At 51.2% G+C, this 20463-nt stretch overlaps 1 protein-coding gene across 3 annotated transcripts in view; it reads right to left on the bottom strand.

The window, feature by feature from the left end:
- SIGLEC1 (sialic acid binding Ig like lectin 1) overlaps positions 1-20463 on the bottom strand; it is a 52098-nt gene that overhangs the window by 15317 nt on the left and 16318 nt on the right. For all 3 annotated transcript variants that reach the window (XM_069066150.1, XM_069066167.1, XM_069066158.1), the window contains 14 exons: positions 18700-18996; positions 15997-16263; positions 14679-14933; positions 13483-13782; positions 12828-13085; positions 11636-11944; positions 10738-10995; positions 9271-9573; positions 6157-6414; positions 5310-5606; positions 4411-4668; positions 3090-3380; positions 2070-2318; positions 458-760 (listed from right to left, as the gene is read on the bottom strand). In XM_069066150.1, the coding sequence (XP_068922251.1) occupies positions 458-760; positions 2070-2318; positions 3090-3380; positions 4411-4668; positions 5310-5606; positions 6157-6414; positions 9271-9573; positions 10738-10995; positions 11636-11944; positions 12828-13085; positions 13483-13782; positions 14679-14933; positions 15997-16263; positions 18700-18996 (3903 nt within the window). The remainder of the gene's footprint in view (positions 1-457; positions 761-2069; positions 2319-3089; positions 3381-4410; positions 4669-5309; positions 5607-6156; positions 6415-9270; positions 9574-10737; positions 10996-11635; positions 11945-12827; positions 13086-13482; positions 13783-14678; positions 14934-15996; positions 16264-18699; positions 18997-20463) is intronic.

The raw sequence follows: 20463 nt of genomic DNA, 5'->3' as shown, positions 1-20463 counted from the left end.
TCTCTCTCTCTCTTTCTCTCTCTCCCTCTCTCTCTCTCTTTCTCCCCCCCAATTGCCCTCCATAAAGAAAAAAAAAAAGATTTATGGGGCAGCTAGGTGACAGTGAATAGAGCACTGGCCCTGGAGTCAGGAGGACCTGAGTTCAAATCCGGCCTCAGACACTTGACACACTAGCCGTGTGACTTTGGGCAAGTCACTTAACACTAATTGCCCTCCAAAAAGAAAAAAAAAAGACATGGTATGTTGTCTCTCCCCCCTCCCCATAGAACATTCTGCAAGACAGAAGTTTCAGGGACTTTGTCACCCCATAAGACTGAGGATACCAGGAATTCTATGACTCCACCTATCCCTGTACCTTGACCCAGTCCACTTGAGGTGCCCAAAACCAGCAAGAAGACTGACTGAGCCCTCCATCCCCATTTCCTAGACCTCCATCCAAGCCCTTCCCCTTCCTTACCTTCTCCCCACAACTGCCCAGTGGTAGTGACAGAGCCAAAAGCATTCTGGGCAGAGCAGACGTAGTCTCCCTCATCCTCCATGCGGACATCCCACAGCTCCACTCGGAGGGTATTATGGGTGGTGTGGACACGGCTTCTCCCCACCAGTGACCCGAAGGGACTCTGGCCAGAAGCCACCAGCTTGCCCTCCTGGGACAGGGTCAGCTCTGCTGGAGGCTCACTGTCCACGGTGCACTGCAACACAGTCACTCGACCAGCCCGGGTATCCAGGAAAGAGGCGAGGAACACATCCCTCGGGGCATCTGGGCACAAGGGAAGGGCTTGTGGGTGCAAAGTCAGACCACAACTCAGCCCGCCTCACCCCTAAGCCTCCCAGGTCTGCTGCCTCCTGTACTTTAAGGGTCTAAGTTCTCCCAGGATGCTTCTGCTGTCTTCCATGGGGGTATTTATAGACCAATGCCCAAGTTACTGTGGGTAGGTACTAGGCCAGGGTGTAGAGTGGGCGTTCTTCCTGGCTTTGGAAGGATTCATACTTGTGGAACTGAATCAAGTCAGATTGAACTGAATTGACCTGAAATTTGATTCATTCGACTTCTTTTACTCATCAATTTGGATGTTCCCTCAAGGCAGGAACTGGGTATCACCTTCACCACACTGGGAACTCTCAGGAGTAAGGACTGTGGGTCCCCCATCAGACTGTGGATTCCCTGAGGCCAGGGATCAGGCCCTGCCATCAGACTGAGGACTCTCTGAGGCCAGGGATCAGTTTCCCCCAGGGCCAGGGATCAGATCCCTCCATCAGTCTGAGGACTCCCCGGGGCCAGGGATCGGGGCCCTCCCCATCAGGCTAGACCATCAGATCATGGACTTCCTGAGGGTAAGGCCTGGTCCTCCCTCATTGGACTAGAAAGTTTCTCAGGACAAGGCCTGCCTCCTGACCTCAAAGAGTACAGGGGTCACTCAGTGTCATTTGTAGCTGAGTGATCCTGAACAAGCCATGGAGGTTTTCTCTCCCTCTATAAAATGGACATCATAGCACCTGTAGTGCTTCTCTCACAGGCGTGTTGATGGGATCGACTGAAATAATGATAGATAGCATTTATATCACCTTCACTACGAGCCAGGCACTGCGCTGAGCACTTTAGAATTATTATCTCATAGGTGCCCATTTTATAGGTGAGGTAACTGAAACAAACAGAAGTTAAGTGACTTGTCCAAGGTCACACAGCTAGTAAGAGTCTGGGGCTAGATTTGAACTCAGATCTTCCTGGCACTAATAACATATACAATATAAAATATAGCAGTCATATTTTGAGGCAGATAGGCAGCTCATAGACAGAATACAGGGCATCATCCCCAGAATGACACCTCCCACAGGAAGCCTAGTGGGTGCAGGCATTACCATCCAGATAGCCTGGTACATCAGAAAGAAGTCTAGCTTTGGAGGAAGAGGATCTGGGTTCCAGTCCTTCACTTTCTATCTCTGAGCCTCAGTTTCCTCAAAAATGAGGGTGTTGGAAGGAACGACCTCTGAGGTCCCTTCCTGCTTTAGGTCTCTAAGCTGGGGGACCACAGAAGTGCTGCCTTTCACTGGGCTCCCCCCCCCCTTACACAGGCGTTGCAGAGAGGCAGGCTGGGAACTTCGGATGCCCCGGGCATCTCGGGCAGTGCAGGAGTAGGCGCCGGCATCTCGGGCCCTGCCAGGGAGCTGGAGGACGTGAGCGGGCCCCTCCTGGAGCCAGCGGCCATTGTGATACCAGGTGTAGACGGTGGGGGCCTGGGCAGCGGGGTCCTCACATGTCAGGATGACAGGTGTGCCCTCAGGCACCTCGCTAGATGGGGTTATGGACACTCTGGTGACTGTAGGGCAAGGACACAGAGCTGAGGGTGGGGCTGCCTTTGTGCCTGGAGTCCCAGAGCCCAGGCTCCCTTACCATCTCCCCCTCCCGCTCACTAATGCCTTCCTCCTCCCCCCAAAAAATCCCCTGGTGCGTCCTCTGTTTTTGTATATGCTTCTATTCGCACATGGTTTCTTCCCTGCAATTATTTCCTTCTGTCTTTTATGGCCAGTGCCTAGCATACCAAAAGCAGGCAGCTGACCAGGGCTTGCACAGGCTTAGCCCACTGGCAGGAAGCCCTAGACACCCTCAGCAGAGGCATATGCCCACCTGGTGTGATCTGAGGGACACTAAGGGGGTGTTTCACCACAGATCAGAGCACTAATGACACAATGGAAAGAGCCCTTGGTCTAAAGCCAAAGGACCCAGTTCTAACTTTAACCCAACCCTGCTAACCTGGGTCACCTCACTCCCTCTGGGCCTCAGTTTCCCCATCTGTAAATGAGAAGGCTGAACTCAATAATCTCTAATGACTCTTCTAGATTTAAATCCTTCGATCCTTATGGAGAATAGGCCTCTAGATGGCCAGGAGAGTGAAGCCAGATGGTTGGGAGAACAGGCCCTTTGCCCATCTCTGTGGACAGGTCCCCTTGAGGGGCCGACCCCCAGTCTGGAGGAGGATTCAGCAGGGGACACAGGAATGGGGACAGAGGCCAAGAGAGAGGGTGGGCTGGTGGGGGCATTCCTCCCATCATGCTTTGCAGCTTTGCCATCACCCCTGTCCCGTTCTCACCCTCTAGGTGCAGCTGCAAGGAAGTGTTGGCCTGGCCCAGAGAGTTCTTGGCAGAACAGGTGTAGAGGCCACTGCCGAGATCCTTCTGCTCCTGGAGCTCCAGGCGAAGGGCATTAGGGGTAGAGGATGCCCCCAGTCTGGCTTGCCCAGCGGAAGAGGAGGCCAGGAGTTGACCAGCCCAGCTCAAGGTCAGTGTGCCCGGAGGCTGACTGTCCACAGTGCACAACAGCACAGCTGGTTGTCCTGCCCCACTCTCGAGCAGAGATGTCAGACGCAGTGCTCGGGGTGGATCTAAGGGAAGGAAATCAGAGCAGGGGCAACGTCAAACAGGAAGGCCTTCTTGGAGGAGGTGATGGGGAGAGCTGAAGAGAGGGAAAGGTGTAGACTGAAGTGGGGGATGAGGGATAATGGGATCAGGCTGCACGAGTCTGAGAATCCCACTGGGAGTCAGGAACCCCCAATGTGGTCAGGCCTCAGTTTCCTTATCTACAAAATTAAGAAATTTGGACTCAACAGCTCCTAAGGGCTTTTCTAGCTCTGAACCCCTTACCTCCCTGAGCCTCAGTTTACCCCTCCATAAAATGGAGGAGTTGAACTCGGTGACCTCTGAGGTCCCTTTCAGATCCAGGGCTATGCTCCCGTGAGAGGCTTTTCCTAAGCTTCCTCTGTCTTCTTCCCTTCCTCAGGGTCATAACTAGCATATGGCAACGGGGGCTTTGTCCTGGAGTGCTGACCACAGAGAAAGTGACCATCAGCCCTTCACCTCATTGTCACTTCTACCAGTGCTGCAGGGAGCTAGTGCCCCCCAGCCCTGAGCCCCTCCAGGGTCTTGCCTCTTCTCCCAGGTCTGCCCATCTCCCTCCAGTCTCTGGAAAGCAGACTATCCCCTTCTCCCCCGTGTGGCTATTCCTGGGGTTGACCTGCCCTCTGTACCCCAGCCCCAAGTGTCAGGACCTCTAGCTACGTCTCTGCCCCTCTTCCACACCAGACTGGGAATCTATCCAGAGCCCTTAATTTGATGTGCCCTTGATCAAATCCCACAACCTCTCCAGGCCTTGCCTTTGTCATCTGTGAAATGGGAATTATTCATCTTGGATCCCTGCTTTGCCAAGATGACTAAAGAATCATAGATTCTGAGATGGGAAGATGAAATGAGAAGGGAGCCCAGCAGGGGCTTTGAGAAGACTCACAGATATTCACATCATTACCCCAACTGCTAAAATGAAGAGGAGAATCGTTCAGACCCCATTCTCAGATCCTGTCCCCTTCCCTGCCCCAAGAGTGAGGCCATAATCTCGTAAGCCAGCCCCCTGGGACTCACAGAGAACAGTGAGGCTCTTGGGGGAGGAGAGGCGTGGGCCCCCTCGCGTGTCCACAGCACAGCGGTAAGAGGCGGCATCAGCAGCAGAAACACTGGGGAGGAAGAGGGAGGAGGAGCCGGGGCCTCCAGCCACCCACTGCCCATTCTGGTACCACGTGTAGTTGAGCTGGGTAGTGTCGGCAGCTGAGACCACACAAGTCAAGTTCACGGCCTGGCCCTCCCGAACAGTCAGCGAGGGCCACACCTGGACCACCACGGCTGTGGGGAGGGAAAGTGAAGCAGGGGTCAGGCTAGAGGCCACGAGACACACCCTTCCTTCTCCTTCTGGGAGCAGGAACGTTATTTATTATCAACAGCTATCCATCTTGTACAAAAGAGACAGTGGGATGGAGGGCTGACCTCTGACCCAGCTGGCCCCCTGGGCCAATGGGCAGCTTTAACACTGTCGTTTTCTGTGAGCTCCCAACCCTCTCCCTCCCACTGAGAAGGCGCTATCAGCTATACTGGGAGGTTGTGCGGAACCCATTTCCATATTAGCCACATTGCAAATGAGGAAAGAATGTGGGGAAAGTCTGCTCCAGCCCCACATAAAGGTCACCGCTTCCCTCTGGAGGTGAGTGGCACTTTCTATCTTGGGGGTTGTCATAGACCATTGCATTGATCAGAGCCGGGAAGGCTTTCACGGGGGGTCACTGTACGGTCCTGCTGTTTTCCTGTACAGTCTTCCCCTGGTTCTGCTCACTTCACTTTCAAATCATCCCATGTCTGAAATGCCTGCCTCCTCCCCGCCCCACCACACACGCACACACACCCTCACACACATACACACATGCATAAACACACATACACACACTCACACACACATACACACACTCACACTCACACACACGCTCACTCACTTTCAGCACTGAAGGCCACAGAAGCTGTAGCATTCCCCAGGACATTCCTGGCCTCGCAGGTGTACTCTCCTTCATCCTCCAGCAGCACGTTTGGGATCTCCACACGGAGGACATTGAAGGCCCGAGTAACCCGGGAAGAGTCATCTCCAACTCTGCTCTCAGAGGAGGCCAGGGGCTGGCTGCCCTTCAACAGCCTCAAGTGGGCCTGGGGATCACTGTCCACTTGGCACAGGATGAGGCCCAGCCTCCCAGCCTCCAACTCTAGCAAGGCGGTGAGGGTCGGCTGTCGTGGGGGGTCTGTGTGGGGAGGGCAGAGAGATGTCCAAGATGGGTCAAGAGGATCCACCCCAGGGACTCTTCTCCTAAGCCCTTGGTCTCTCGGCCCAGGCTCTGGCTTCCTGAGGATGGGCACAGCCAGCTATGGAGCAGAGGGAAGATCCCCAGCCTGGTCACCTGCCTCACATACCTGACTCTGGGCACTGGGGGAGACAGGACTCTCCATCCCACCTTAGGATGGGATAAGTACCCCTACTGCTCTGAGCACAGGAAGAGCCTGCAGGAGCCCTGGGGATGGGGGAGAGACATGCTATCTGACATTATTGCAGGAACTCTGGGAATAAGTTGCTGAGGACCCCCTCCCTGTGACCTAGGAGCATTGCCTACTCCCCCTCCCCCAGGGCCCCCATTCCCTCCCCTGACTGCCCTGAACACTCTAAAAAAACACCTGGTGCTCCCCCTCTCTCTTTCTCCTTCCCGACCCTTCCCCTTTCCCAGACACCCTCCCTTGCCAGCTCTTCTCTCTCCCCTTCTTTCCCTCCACTTCCCCAACCACAGGGGCAGTACTTACAGGATACGTGAAGACTGACGGGGGAGGCGAGACTGGCAGCACCTGTTGGGGCCTGTGCCTGGCAGTGGTAGGCGCCACCCTGCTCAGCAGTGATGGAGGAAAAGTGCAGCGTGGACACGGTGGGCTCGGGGAGGCGCCGACTGTCCCGGTACCAGTGGTAGGTGGTCCCATCAGGGGCCCCCCCTGTCACTTTGCAGCTCAAGGACACTGCCTCCCCTTCATGAACCTCCAGAGAGGGTGACACCTGAACCCGGGCAGCTGGAGAGGGGGAGGAGGAGGAGAGGGTCAGGGCCTGCACAGTCCTCACTTAGGAGCACTGCCTGACCCCTCCATTCCACAGAGAGGAAAAGCCAAGCCACACAACAGGCCGGGGACTTTGCTGAAGATTACACATCCTTAGGAAAAGATGGAAGTTTAGTCAGATATAGGGGAGAATGTGGCCGCAGCTCGAGGAATCTGGCGTGAGAAGAAACAGGGAAAACATGAGGCTGGGAATCAGGAGACAGGCCGAAGGCCAGGGCAGACACTGCACAAGTGGCTTCCCTTCTGGGCCTCCGTTTCTTTATCTGTAAAACAAGGACATGGGAGGGGACAATCCCCAGACTGGCTTTTCTCAGGCCCCTTTGCAGCTGCTGGATCTGCAGGCTGTTCGGGGACCCTGTGAGCAGCTCTGCGGTGGCGCCTTGGGCTGTTGGTGAGAGGCAGCTCGAGGAGGGTAGATTACAGTGGAGTATGAGGAAGGTCACACACACACACACGTATACAACCACAGCCAGCATACACATACATGCACATACACACACACGGGGGGGGGGGGCAGGGGGAGTGAAATGGTCTGCCTCAGGGTGACAGGGAGCTCCCCTTCCCTGGAACACTTGCAGGTTCACTGATTTTGAATTGGAAGAAGCTTAAAGGCCCTAAACGCTACAGCCCAGATACTCCGACACACTCGCCATTCTTTATACATGACATCCCATGTCCCTCGAGCCTGGAATGAAGCCCCTTCTGTCCTCCCCCTCCCAGAATTCCTTGCTGCCTTCAAAGCTCAGCTTGAGGTCCACCCCCTACCTTCCCTCATCTCATTGTTCATGTCCTCACTCTCCCAACCACGAAAATTACTTTACATGTGTTTTGCATAAATATTTTAGTTGATTTATTTAAATAGGAAAAATAGAGAAGGAAAGAAGAGAGGAGGGGAGGGGAGGAGAGGGAAGGGGAGGGGAGGGGAGGAGATAAAGACAGAGTGAGGAGAGAGACAGAAAAGAGATCGAGGACATGGGGAGAACTGAGAGATCAGAGAAAGAACAAGAGAGAGGAGACAGAAAGACAGATAAAGACAGAGACAGAAGAGAAATGAGAGAGGAAAGAGGGGAGGAGAGGAGAGAGAGAGGGAGAGAGAATGATTATGGCGCAAAGAATTATGCTAAATGAATGGATGAGCCCGGTGCTTCATTTTAGATAAGGAAACTAAAGCCTAGAGAAATTAAGAGACTGGCCCAAGGCCACAGAGCTGTCCAGTTAGAAGCTGAGTGACCATGTGTCCAGACATCTGGAAGAGGCCTCAGGCATGGGGGGGGGGGGGGGGGGTCAGGTCAGGTCATACAACTCCTGTTGGCCCCTCCTAATCTGGGATTCCATGATAACTAACCTAGAAAGAGGAATGGAGGGCCTCCTTTTGACCCATATGTTAAAAATACTTTCTTCTTTATCTCTAGTCCTAATGCCTTACTTGAAAATCAAATTCATTTTAATCAAGTTACATGCCAGAAAAACGGAGTTCTTTGTTGGCCTGGCCTTGAATAGGCTTTAACATGGTGGTCTAGCACCACCTGGTGGCGCTTTTTATTGTTGCCGGGGAGAATATATTTCTTCCCCAATTAGATCTCAGACCTAGCAGGAGGGCACCTCAGACCTTTGAGTGCAACAATCCTGTTTGCACCAGAGGAATTGGAGATTCCAGGAAATGAAGGTTACACAGGCTGTGAAAAGGGGTAGCTTGGTGATGTACAGAACCTGGAGTCAAGAACCTGATAGCAAATACTGGCTCAGATCCTTGTGCCCCCAGACAAACCACTTAGCCTCTCACTCAGTTTCCCCATATGTAAACTGGAGGTAACGTGTCCTAATGCTGCCCTGTGGCTGCCTTTTAAGTCGTAATTTCCATATATACTCACAGTCTAACCTGGACAGACACCACCTTGGCCGGGGTTCTATCCCAGTGCACTGTTGCTTAGAGGACAAGGTGAAAACCTACTTATGTGCCCAGTTGTGGGCTAAAAGCTGAGGAAATAAATGGGCTTTAGTGGATCCTTCTTAAGCTTCAAAGTTCCCCTGGCTGGGCCACTGCTTACAAGTGCATCTTTCTTCCTCATGTTTACCAGAATAGTATGAGAACTCAATAAATCCTCTGATGAATCCCCAGAACTGCTCCATCAACCAGCAGCATGACAAGGTACAAAACAAAAATGAGAATCCTGATGGGAACTCAGGGAATGGCTGGGAATCATTAGTGGTTCAGGATTAACTTGAAAGACTTACAACGGGGCGCTCCAGGGATACCCAGGAAGGTCTACAATGTCCAGGAATAATCTTTGGTCCTATTGCTTTCAAGATTTTTGTTAGTGATTTGGATGCTTGTCAAATGTGCCGTAGAAGCAGTCCTATCTATCTCCTTGTGATAATCATCTTCCATAGATGGTTGAACTACATAATGAGCAAACTCCCTGTCATCCTGGCCCTCTGTCTCTCACATATTAGGTCTCCCATCTAACAACACTGCGCCCTAAGCCACCCTTTCCATGTACTTCTCTCATTCCTCTCCCTCATATGTCTAGTAAAAAATCAATCGATGAACATTTAAGTGACTATTCTGTGCTGGCCACTATGCTAAGGACTGGACAATTTACATACATTATTTTATTGAATTCTTCCAAAAACTCTGTGAAGTACAGGTGTTGCTAGCCCATTTTGGTTAAGGAAACTAAGGCTCAGAGGTGTCAGATGGTTTACCCCTGGTCATGCAGCTCGTATTTGCTAAAGAAAAATCTTCCCTGAGTCCAAGTTCACCTCTCAGTTAGAAGGAAGGACCAGTGAAGAGAGGAGAGACACACTCACCATGAACTTGAAAGAAAATTGTGGTGGAGGCTGAGCCATGAGCATTGGTGGCCTGGCATCGATAGTTCCCAGTGTCTTCTAGTCTCAAGTCCTTGATTTCCATCCTCAGGGAGTTAGGGCTAGCTTCTACCCGGAGCTGCCTGCCCTCCAAAGCCCTGGAACTAAGGCTGGAAGCCACCAGTTCCTCACCATGGAACAGGGCCATTGATGAAGGAGGACTGCTGTCAACGGTGCAGAGGAACACAGCCACTTGGCCCCCAGTGGTGTCCAGGAAGGCAGAGAGATGGGGGGAATCTGGAGGGTCTGGAGGGGGAAGCAAGGTAGGATTCAGCTGACTCCCCAGCCCACACCTAGGCACACTCTCATTACAGCGTAGTAATACTACAACATACCTTCAGCCACACAGCCCAGCCTAAGCTCCAACCTGCAAGCTAGCAACACCCCAACCCCAGCTCCATGGTCCAGAACAGCCCATCCTAGACCCAGCCAAACCCTCTACACCCTGAAGCACTTCCCAACTAACTCCCCCTCACATTCTAGGTCAGAATTACAGGACATCAGAGCTAGAAGTCTTCTCGTCCAACCCCTCCTTCTAGAGAGGAAGAAAACTGACATCTAGAAAATTAACATGTCTGACTCTTCATGGCCTCATTTGGGATTTTCTTGGCAGACACTGGAGCGGTTTGCCATTTCCTTCTCCAACTCATTTGGCAGATGAGGAAGCTGAGGCAAACAGGATTAAGTGACTTGCCCAGGGTCAAGCAGCTATTAAGTGTCTGAGACCAGATTTGAACTTAGGAAGATGAGTCTTCCTGACTACAGGCTCAATACTGTATGCACTATGGTGTCTTGTAGATGCCTAGAAAAGTTAAGTGATTTTCCCACAGTCATATGGCTAGTCAGTAGACAAAGGTTGGATTCAAACTCAGGTCTTCATATTCCAAAGCCAATGCTTTTCTTCACACTGTTCTACAGTGTGATCATAGGCCAAGTCTTTAACCTTTCTAAGCCTGTTTCCTTACCTCTTAAATGAGAAAAAGAATATTTTGCACTATAAAAATAAAATTAAAATCACAACATAAACATAGATTATTAATCCCAGGGATACCCCTCTGAACTAAAACCCTTCCCAAACACAGCCTTCCCCAAACACCACCTCTGACCACACTTCATATCCTGACCATGCCCTAAACCACACTCAGTCTGAGTCTGGCCCCATCCAATGCCAGTTAGCCTCAGCCCCAATGGCAGAGCTAACCCCATCTAATGCCAGAGTTAACCCATCCAATGCCAGAGCTAGCCTCAGCCCCAATGCCAGAGCTAGCCTAAGTTCCAATGACAGAGCTAGTCTCAGACCAAGTCTCATCTTCCCAGTCACTCTATCCCTCTTCACCCTACCCAGCCCAGCCTACCTTCTTTATCCAGATTCTAATCCACCCCTAGTTTACCACTGTGCCCTTCACTCACACAGCACATGCAGGGCCACTGAGGGGGAGCGCCTCTCCCCTATTTGGGTGCTGACATGACAGGAGTAAAGGGCAGCGTCTGTCCTAGCCACAGGCTGAAGGTCCACAGTTTCTTGTGATCCCCTGGCCCACTGGGCCCCGTCCCGGTACCAAGTGAAATTCATAGAACTGTTGTTTGATTCCTGGATCACAACACAGGTCAGATTGGCCTCTTCGCCTTCCTTCACAGTGGTCGATGGAAAGATGACCAGACGGGTGGCTAGGGAGACCAGAGTCACGGAGTCAGGGATGCCTGAGGTTAAGGTCACAAGGAACATCCTCCTGCCTCCACATCTAACTGTGTCCAGTCCTCCCAGCCACAAAAAACCGGATTGACAACCACATCACCTCTCCCTGGCCTCCATGCACAGCTGCACCCAAGAGAGCTCAGGGACAACACTGATTTTGTCGATCCCTCTCCCTCCATGCAGGAAGCCCATCACCCAGTTCACATGTGAGTCCCAGTAAGATACCGTGGCTCATCAGTACCAAGACTGGAAACTTGTGCCATGCAATGTTAGGCCTGGAAGGTCCTCAGCAACTGGCCCATAATGACCTAACTCAAAAGCCCATTTTACAGAGGGGAAGACTAAGGAACACCCCGAACATTCTAAAACTAGACACGGTCCTCTTTTCCTAGGACCACTCCTTTTCCTATTGTTTTTGGCCTCACTCAAGGGTCACTTGGACCCACCAGGACACTCTCCCATTCACCAAGTACTGACCCCATGGCCATGGCCCCACTAGCACCATCCCCCCCCAAGCCCCTCCCTCCTTCCCCCTAGACCATTCCCATACCTGCCCTTGGTCCCCCCTCCCATCTCTCCAGCTTCCCTGAGGCCATCCTCCCAAACACTCACCCTGAGCTTCAAAGGCCACAGAGGCTGTGGAATTGCCGAGCGCACTGGTGGCCTCACAGGTGTACTCTCCTTCATCTTCCAGAACCACATCACGGATCTCCACGCGAAGGGAATTGGGGCCAGAGGTGGCCTGAACCCGGGGATGGCTCTGCCCACCTCCACACCCACACGGAGAGATGGCCACGAGCTGGTCCCCTCGGAGCAGCCTCAGATCAGCTGGCGGGTCACTCTCCACTCTGCACATGAGGAGACCCAGCCGACCAGCCTCCATGTCGACCAAGGCAGTAAACACGGGCTTCCGTGGGGGGTCTATGAGCAGGGAAAAGGCGATGGAGAAGTGAGGTCCCAGGGGTGGGTGATGGTGGCCATTGTCCTGTCAGACTCACACACACACACTCACACACACACCCACATGCACAGACACACATTCATACACACACATACACGCATGCATACACAAACACACTCACATACACACAGACACACGCACACACAGACACTCATACACACAGACACATTGACACACATACACAGACACACTCACACACACATACACAGATATACACACACTCATACACAGACACACACACACATCCTCTGTTATCCAGCTACCCATGACGCCTCCCAGCTCCTCACCTTTTCCATGACTGTCCCTCGAACCAGAAGGCTGACCTACCTCCCCTCTGCCCCTGCCATCCCTGGTCTCCTTCTAAACTCAATTCACATCCCTCCTTCTGCGAGAAACACTTCCCAGGCCCCATGCTAGCTCCTTCCCTCTGGGATTGCCCATTTATCTTGTCTCTAGGTCCTGTCTGTCCATACTTATTCAAATGTCTTCTCCCCCATTAGGGTCTGAGCTCCCTGAAAGCAGAGGCTGGTTTTTGTCTCTTTTTCCCCAAGACCGGCATATAATGTTCCTGACACATAATAGACATTGAATCAGTACTTTCTGAATTGAAGTGAATTAAACCACTCTGTGAGCTCCTCCTGGGAGACAGGGATGAATTCTTCCCTAGCCCCCCTCCCACTCTCCAGGCCCCCACCAGTGTCTGACATCGAGCCCAGGCACCCAGCAGGTGTTCAGTAAGGAATTGCTGGGTGTGCCCTTGGATGGATGGAAGTAGGGAGGCCAGGAGGATTCCCCGGACCACAGCATTCCTTCCCCATCCCCCGAGTCTTGGGGTACACTCACAGAGAACTGTGAGGGCAGCAGGAGGCGAGGTCCGGCTACTGCCCTGGCTGTCCTGGGCGCGGCAGTGGTAGGAGCCTGAGTTGGTGCTGAGCACCTTGGGGAAGGTGAGGGAGCTAAGGGGTCCCTCCTTCAGCCACTCTCCATTCCGGTACCAGGTGTAGAGGGCATATGGCTGGTCACCCTGGGCCGCCACACAGCTTAACGTCACTTCCTGGCCCTCCACCACCTCGGCAGCTGGATCGATTCCAACCCAGGCTGCTGCGGAGAACGAAGGGGAAAGAGTCAGGGTCCATGTCAATGAGCTCCACAGAGCCCCAGCGTCCTGCCTCTGAGGCCAGAATATGCTTCAAGCCACCTTGACCTTAACTCCATACTGCCTACTCTGAGAAGTCTTCAGGGATTTCTCCTCTCCCCGTCTTTTTTTTACTTAAGTGAACCTTCCTTTTTTTCTCAGGGAACATTTTTTTAGTTCCAGATAGAGGCTCCCTGAGAGCAGGGCCAGGCCTGAATGCTTAATCCCAGTCTCTACCCCATAGGGTTTACTCTGGGCAGGCCTTCGACATTCTTGGAAGACAGTTGGAGTGAATGCCCCTGCAGCATCCCTGAGGCCCTCCCCAACTGCCCCATCCCAGCTCAGCCTCAGGGTCACCCTTACTGTTAGCCCTGAGGTCGTGGCTGGAGGTGGCCTTCCCAAGGGCACTGACGGCCTCACACTGGTAGTCCCCTTCATCATCAGCCTCCAGTCCTCGAATACTCAAACGCAGGGAGTTGTAGCCTCTAGAGATACTGAAGCGTTGACTGGGGGTGTCCTGGGAATTCGAGGAGGCCAGCAGGTGGCCAGCATGCCGAAGGGTCAGGTTGGCCTGGGGCTCACTGTCCACTAAGCAGTGGATGATGGCTCTCTGACCTCTCTGGGTTTCCAGGAAGGATGTGAGCACGGGGACCCTTGGTGGATCTGCACAGGTCAGAGACCAGAGCTGAGTGAGAACCCCCGACCTGGTCCAGAGGCCCAGAGGAAGGCACAGCCCGAGGGGAAGGACGGTAGCTAGTGTCCCATCACACCTTCTCCAGGAAGCTTTACAGGATTTCTCCAAGGAGAGTTACTGGCTTCCCTACCCCTAACCTTGGCTGCTGCCTCCTCTCGGGTCCCCAGGACGCCCTTACATTTATGAAGAAGGATTATGATGACTTTTTAAAAGAACATCATATTGGAGATAAGGTACACACACACACAATGCGGGGGATTTAATAACCTAACGCTGCACCAAGACTTTTGGGACACCCTCTATATTTACATATTTCTCCATCTAGCACTTTGTTTTCCCACAGAAACTCTGTGAGGCAGGAAATTAAACTCCCCTTTTCACCGATGGAAAGTGAGGCTGAGAAGAGAAGTGTCTTTCTCAAGGCTATACCACCACAGAGTCACAGAATAACAGAGTTTCACCATTGGAAGAGACCCTATGATGGTGCAGGATGGGGAGGTAAGAGTGGTCCTAGAGGAAGAGACTGTTTGGAAAGTGCAGGAGGCCCAGGAATCGAGCTATTGATCTGTGGTCATCAGTCTGGAGGCAGAAAGAGCCTACAGAGAGCGAACCCCTCTCATTTAACAGAAGAGGAAGTGACTGTCCCAAGGTCACACAGTCACTCTGTGGAAGAGGCAGGGCGGGACCTGATTTTCTGAAAGCCTAGCCCGGGGCTGTCTCCACTGTCTCCACATCATGGAGCTTTGCTCCTGCTGCTGCTGCTGCTGCTGCCTCTAGATGGAACGGGTCACATCACACCCGTATCGGCCAAAAGGCCCGCCCCACCCCTCCCAGCCCCACCCCTGCCAGCATGAGGACAACTCACAAGTGACCACTAGGTTCACAGGCAGGGAGGCCTTGGCGCCCTTAGAGTTCTGCACCTGGCAGAAGTAGAAGCCAGAGTCAGCACTTTTGACTCGCGCATACACCAGGGTCTGGGAAGACAAGTCCTCGATCCACACGTTGTTCTTGAACCAGCTGTAGGAGACGTTCTGCTGCTCCCCCCCAGGCAGGGTGCAGGTGAGAGTCACCGCCTGCCCTTCCTGGATGGCACCCAATGGGTGCACTTGGATCAGTGGATCTGAGGGACAGGCGGGCACAGGGTGAGGGAGGGAAGGGGCCGGGCAGAGCTCCCCTAAACCCAGGGGTGCTGAGGGCAGGCACAACCAGACCCCAGCCCCAGCCCTGCTTCCCCACCCTTAATTAGCACCTGTGACAGACCCACCAGGGCTGAACCTCTTGGTCTGACCTCCAAGGATATTCCACTGTCCCAGTTTTCTAGAGTCAGGTGGGAATCAACCCAAACTTATAATTCAATCAAGTGCGTGTCAGGGCACATTCTCCAGGAGCTTTCATTTCAACATGATTCGATAACGACTTTGTTGTTATTCGGTCATTTTTCAGTTGTGTCCAACTCTCTCATTTGGGGATTTTTTGGCAGAGATACTGGAGTGGTTTGCCACTTCCTTCTCCATTTCATTTTACAGATGAGGAAACTGAGGTAAACGTGCCTGACTCTGGGTCCAGCACTATGGCATCATCTAGTGGACCCAATTACTACTTATTACTAATTACATATTACTCTATCAACTATCTTGCCAAGTGTTGGGAATCCTAAGAGGCAAAAGAAACAGTCCCTGCCTTCAAGGAATCTGCCCAGTAAGTGGCAAAAGCAAGATTTGAACCCAGATGTAAGCTGAGTTCAAATCTTCTCTTCTTAATCCTAAACCCACTACATTTTCCCCAACAACCCAAGGCTCTGCATTCAGCAGGCAAAGAATCAGTGTTTGTTAAAATGAATTAAAATCTAACTCTAACCCCACCACATAGTCTGGCCTCACCCATGAGCCTCTCCCACCTCACCAGGTACCAGCACCAGCTGACACTCCAGACTCACCTTGCTGGAGTTCTCCCTACCTCTTAGCCAAAGGACCAGTTCTTAGCTCATGAGCAAGGCTGAGGTGATGGAAAGGGACTGAGATCCCTGAATGTTTACTTCTGCCTAGAGGAGGGGATCAACTCCACCCACTTCCCAGGTCAGCCCAAGGTGGCTTACCCTTGTCAGGTCCCAGCAGAGAAGGATTTTCCAGAACCCCAGGGGACCACACTTCATAATATCAAAGGCACTGGTTGGAGGAACTCACCGAAGATGCGGACAGTGATGGCGGCAGCCACCCCGGTGCCCACCGCATTCTCCCCCTCGCAGGAGTAGTTCCCGTAATCCTGCCATGTGGCCTGGCTCACCTGGAGCTCTTTTTGATTGGCATTGTGGAGTACGCCATCTTTAAACCACCTGAAGATGGTGGGCTCAGGGTAGCTGCCATTGATGTGACAGGTGAGGGTGAAGGAATCTCCCAGGTGGATGTTCTGCTTGGAGGGCCTTAGGGAGACCTCCACTCCTCTGGGGGCATCTAGAAGGAGAGAAGGGAATGACTGTAGCAGCAAGCACCCCAAGCGCGTCCTCAGGGTTTGCTGCCCATACAGGTTCTTGGATCTGCTTTGTTAAAGGAAAGCAACTCAAAATGGGTTAACAAGCTTACTTTAATCAGTCAGACATATATCGTTTACCTTGTTCAGGAGAAAAGGTCAGCACCCTGAACCTCAAAGTATACAGGCATAATTATCAAGCCAGAAACATCAAGTAGACAGATTTCCAAACTGTCCAACCATTACATCCATACCCAGTCAACATCTGGGTTTCCACATTCTGGGTTTTTCAAAGCCGGGGGACTCTCAACAACGGCTTCCCAGAATTCAGATCAAATCACAGAACACTTCTCAAAGTGAGTCCCAAAACAAAGCTACACATCAGGGCTTATATAGCCTTCTCCTGGCTCAGAGAATGTAACAACCTTATTGACCCACTGGCCAATCAAAAAGTATCTACTGAAAAACAAGCCTCCCTCCCCAGGCTTCTGGTGCACTTTAGCCTAGGGGCAGGGAAGATCTTTAAAATTTACATTCGAATTACAATGACCAAGAAGCAACACCCATCAGATGGCAAGGTCCTGTGGTACTGAGAGCTGAAGCTGACTTATTGTTACTCCTCCTCACCAATCCATGACCCTCTTCTTTGTGCAAATTCACTTCTTCCAAAAAGCTCCCCCAGGCTAACTCAGACTTTGACTGTGCTTTTACTCTAGGTCCCCTCAGTCCTCCCTTCTAATTATTAAGCTTCTGGGTTACTGAGTCCTAAAAAACAATTATTATACTCGTCTTGCTCAAGTGATCCATAGTGGGCTTCCAGAGGGCAAAGTTAACCCATGCTGCCCTGGGTCTGCACCACAAAGTCCTTGCTTGCAACAATCCAGCAGGTGTAGGAATATTGGTGGAGGGAGAGGTAATTGGTTATTGGAGCCCTTCTCCCAACTCTACTAGTATCCTGACCTACACATTACACATGTTTTCAGACTCTCTCAATGTATGGAACCATTGTGCTGACTTTTTTTTTCCTCTCTCTAAAAAAATATTGTTTATCCTATGGGATGACTCTCTGGAAGGGGGAAAAAATAATTGTGGTTATGGAAGAAAGAGATCATATCAATTAAAACATTATAAAATAGTGTTTTAACTGTAAAACCCTTCTCTGATTGGAAAAGGCTCTTGGTGGGATTTTCAAAAGACGGGTTTTGGGTTTATACTGGTTTGTTTTGTTGCTGTGTCATTTTTCCATTTCTGTTGAGCCTTGAGGAAAAGCAACAGCAAGGGATAAAGGAGGGCACCTAGAAGAGCAGAGAGGCCTTCAAAAAGCTGCAAACAAGGAGTCAGATGAATAGTAAGCAGGGGAAGGTCCTCAGGGACTGTGGACAGCTCCTAGTGGATATCCTGTGGATAGCTCAGTGTGCTCAGATAGCAAAGAGTGAGGGTGGGTTCCAAGGGAGGAAAGCAGGTTAGATTAGGCAATGATTGGCAACACTTAAGGGTGAGTGAGAAAGGCACCAAACTGTACCTAGGTGTTATATCGTTCTTTAAATCTTGCCTCAAATTGTATATCACTGATTTGCATGTGATAATAAGTAATTCTGGTAAATGTTATGCTAGGCTGGTTTTTTAAAGCTGTCTTTCAAGTCTCCTAGCAAAAAAGATGACTGTACAAAATTGTGTACAATTCCCTTTTAATCCATTTTCTTTATCTAAGCTGTTCAAACATAAGGTAGTGATCCAGGCACCACAATCCACTTCCCCCACCCCTGAGCTGGCAGCTCCCAAATTATAGACAAGATGCCTAGGAGGGATGTCAGGAAGGCTGGTCCTGTACCTTCCCGAGACAGAAAACCTAGAGTTCCACAAGTAAATTGTGGCCCCCTGAGGGTAGAGACCTGATCTTTTCCACCTTCTATTTTAAAAAAAAGCGATTGATTTACTTGTTGGCTCATTTGTCTTTATAATTAAGTTTAAATTACTGATCTCCACTTGGTTTACTTTACCTTTATCCATAGAACTCATCTCCTTTTTGTTAGTTAATAGTTCATTAAATTTAGTTCATTTAATTTTTTAGTTAACTAAAGTTTTATTTTTTAATTCAAATTCAGCAGCAATAGGAAAAGCTTTTTTTTTTAATCTGTTTTTTAAGCTAGGCATGATTGCTTCTTTATCTTCCACCACCTGCCCCACCCTAGGAAAGGTGTAAAACATCAACCTTGAAGGGCCTAGCTGTACCTGGGTCACTAGTTTACATTAGTCTGAGAAGTGAAAGGATCTTTTCACTTAAGGAAATGGCAATCCCGGAGATACGTATCTAGGGAGACATGGGGGGGGGGGGGAGGTAAACAAAAGCCTAAGGTCAGAGGGGCTCCAGGACACTGAAACCCTGGAGGCTGACAGGTTGGACATCAGACATCACTCACACTGCACCTGGAGGTGGATCTGCTCCTGCCTCTGCTTCCCGGCACCAGAGAACTGGCAAGTCAGCGTCCGGCCGTGGTCATGCCAGGATAAGGCAACGCTGAGGCTTTGTTGGTAGAAGACACCTGTGGGTGCCAGTACCTGGAGCTGGCTGGTGTTGGAGTGGACAGGATCCTGACCGTGCCAGGAGAGGGAGGTGCCACCCTCAGGACACACGTAGGGGGTGGAACAGTTGAAGATGACTTTTGTATCTTCCTGCAGATGAGCAGGGGAGGCAATGGCAGGAGTGCTGGGTTCATCTAGGGTGGAAATGGAACATGTAGGGACAGGCTCACCCCTGGTCCCATCTCCCACCCTCCGAAAAATAATCCCCACTCAGGAAGGAGAAAAGACAGGGAGGGGTCTTAGAAGGAAAAGCATACAGGGACCTCCCCTCAATAGCTCTAGACCTTTTTCTGAAACCTCTCCCATCTCTCTCCCACCTCTGAATTCTGACCTACCAGAAGGGAGGAGAAGGCTGGGAAACGAGAAGTAAGATAAGGAGAATGGGGTGGGGCTAAGAGAGGAATCATGGGGATGGAAGTTGTGATTGGACATGGCTTGTCAGGTTTTAGGAAGGATGATGACAATCTGGAGCCTGTCCAGAGAAGGGTGAGGAGTGTGGTGAAGGGCCTGGAGAGAACATCATGTTAGGAGCCACTGAAGCAACTGGGGGTATTTGTACTGGACAAAACTTGGGGAAGACATGATGGTCATCATACGCAAGAGGGATTAGATGGGCCTGCTGGACCCCAAAGGACAGAACTAGGAGCAGTGGGTACATGCTTCAGAAAGGCAGTTTAACCTAGATACAAGGATGAGATACTGGACAATGAGAGTCACCTAAAAGTGGAATGGTTGGAGGAGGAAGAGGAGAAGGAGGAGGAGGAGGAGGAGGAGGAGGAGAATGTAGTATTATTATCCCCATTTTACAGAGGAGAAAACTGAGACTGGGACAAGTTAAGTAACTTGCCCAGGGCCACACAGCCAGTAAATGTGGATTCTTCCTCACTGGAGCTCATCAGAAAAAGACTGGGCGACCACTTTGTCACAAATGCTCAAGAGAAGTCCCTCATTCCTGTAGGAGTTGGACCAGATAAGGCTTTGTGGTCCCTTCTCACTTGGAAATTTGGGATTTTGTGAGTGTGATGGTAGGTGTAGAGATGAAGGATGAGGGAAAGGAAGAATACAAAGGAATGTGTGGATTTTGGGGATCAATAAAAGCAAATTCTTCCTAAAATTCGAAGTTATCCAAAGGTGTAATGGAATGCCATGATAACTAACAAGTTCTTGATCAGTTATTAGTCATGCCCAACTCTTCGTGACCCCATGGACCAATACTAGCAATTCTTGGCAAAGATACTAGAGGGGTTTGCCATGTCCTTCTCCAGCGGATTAAGGCCAATAGAGGTCAAGTAACTTGCCCAGTGTCACACAACTAGTGAGTGTCTGAGACAGGCTTTGACTTCAGGTCTTCCTGACTCCAGGGCCAGAGCTCTGTCCTCTTATTTGCCTCCTATGCACCTTTAAACAGCAGTTGCTGGGGTGGTGAATGAATTCGTGGTCAGGAATGGGTTGGATTAGATGATCTCTGAAGTTCCTTCTAAATCTGAAATTCTGTGGTTCTATGAGGGGGAATAGATAAGGGGGGTCAGGAGAGGGGGTAAAGAACAGGAGAGAGGGAGGGACCCTCCCCAGTCTCACCAGTAACCTTGGCTGCAGTGCTA

Source organism: Petaurus breviceps, unplaced genomic scaffold, assembly GCF_028583685.1.
Source record: "Petaurus breviceps papuanus isolate PSGF00001 unplaced genomic scaffold, PetGlider_PUasm1.0 139, whole genome shotgun sequence".
NCBI lineage: Eukaryota > Metazoa > Chordata > Mammalia > Diprotodontia > Petauridae > Petaurus > Petaurus breviceps.
This window is presented reverse-complemented; position numbering and strand designations above follow the sequence as displayed.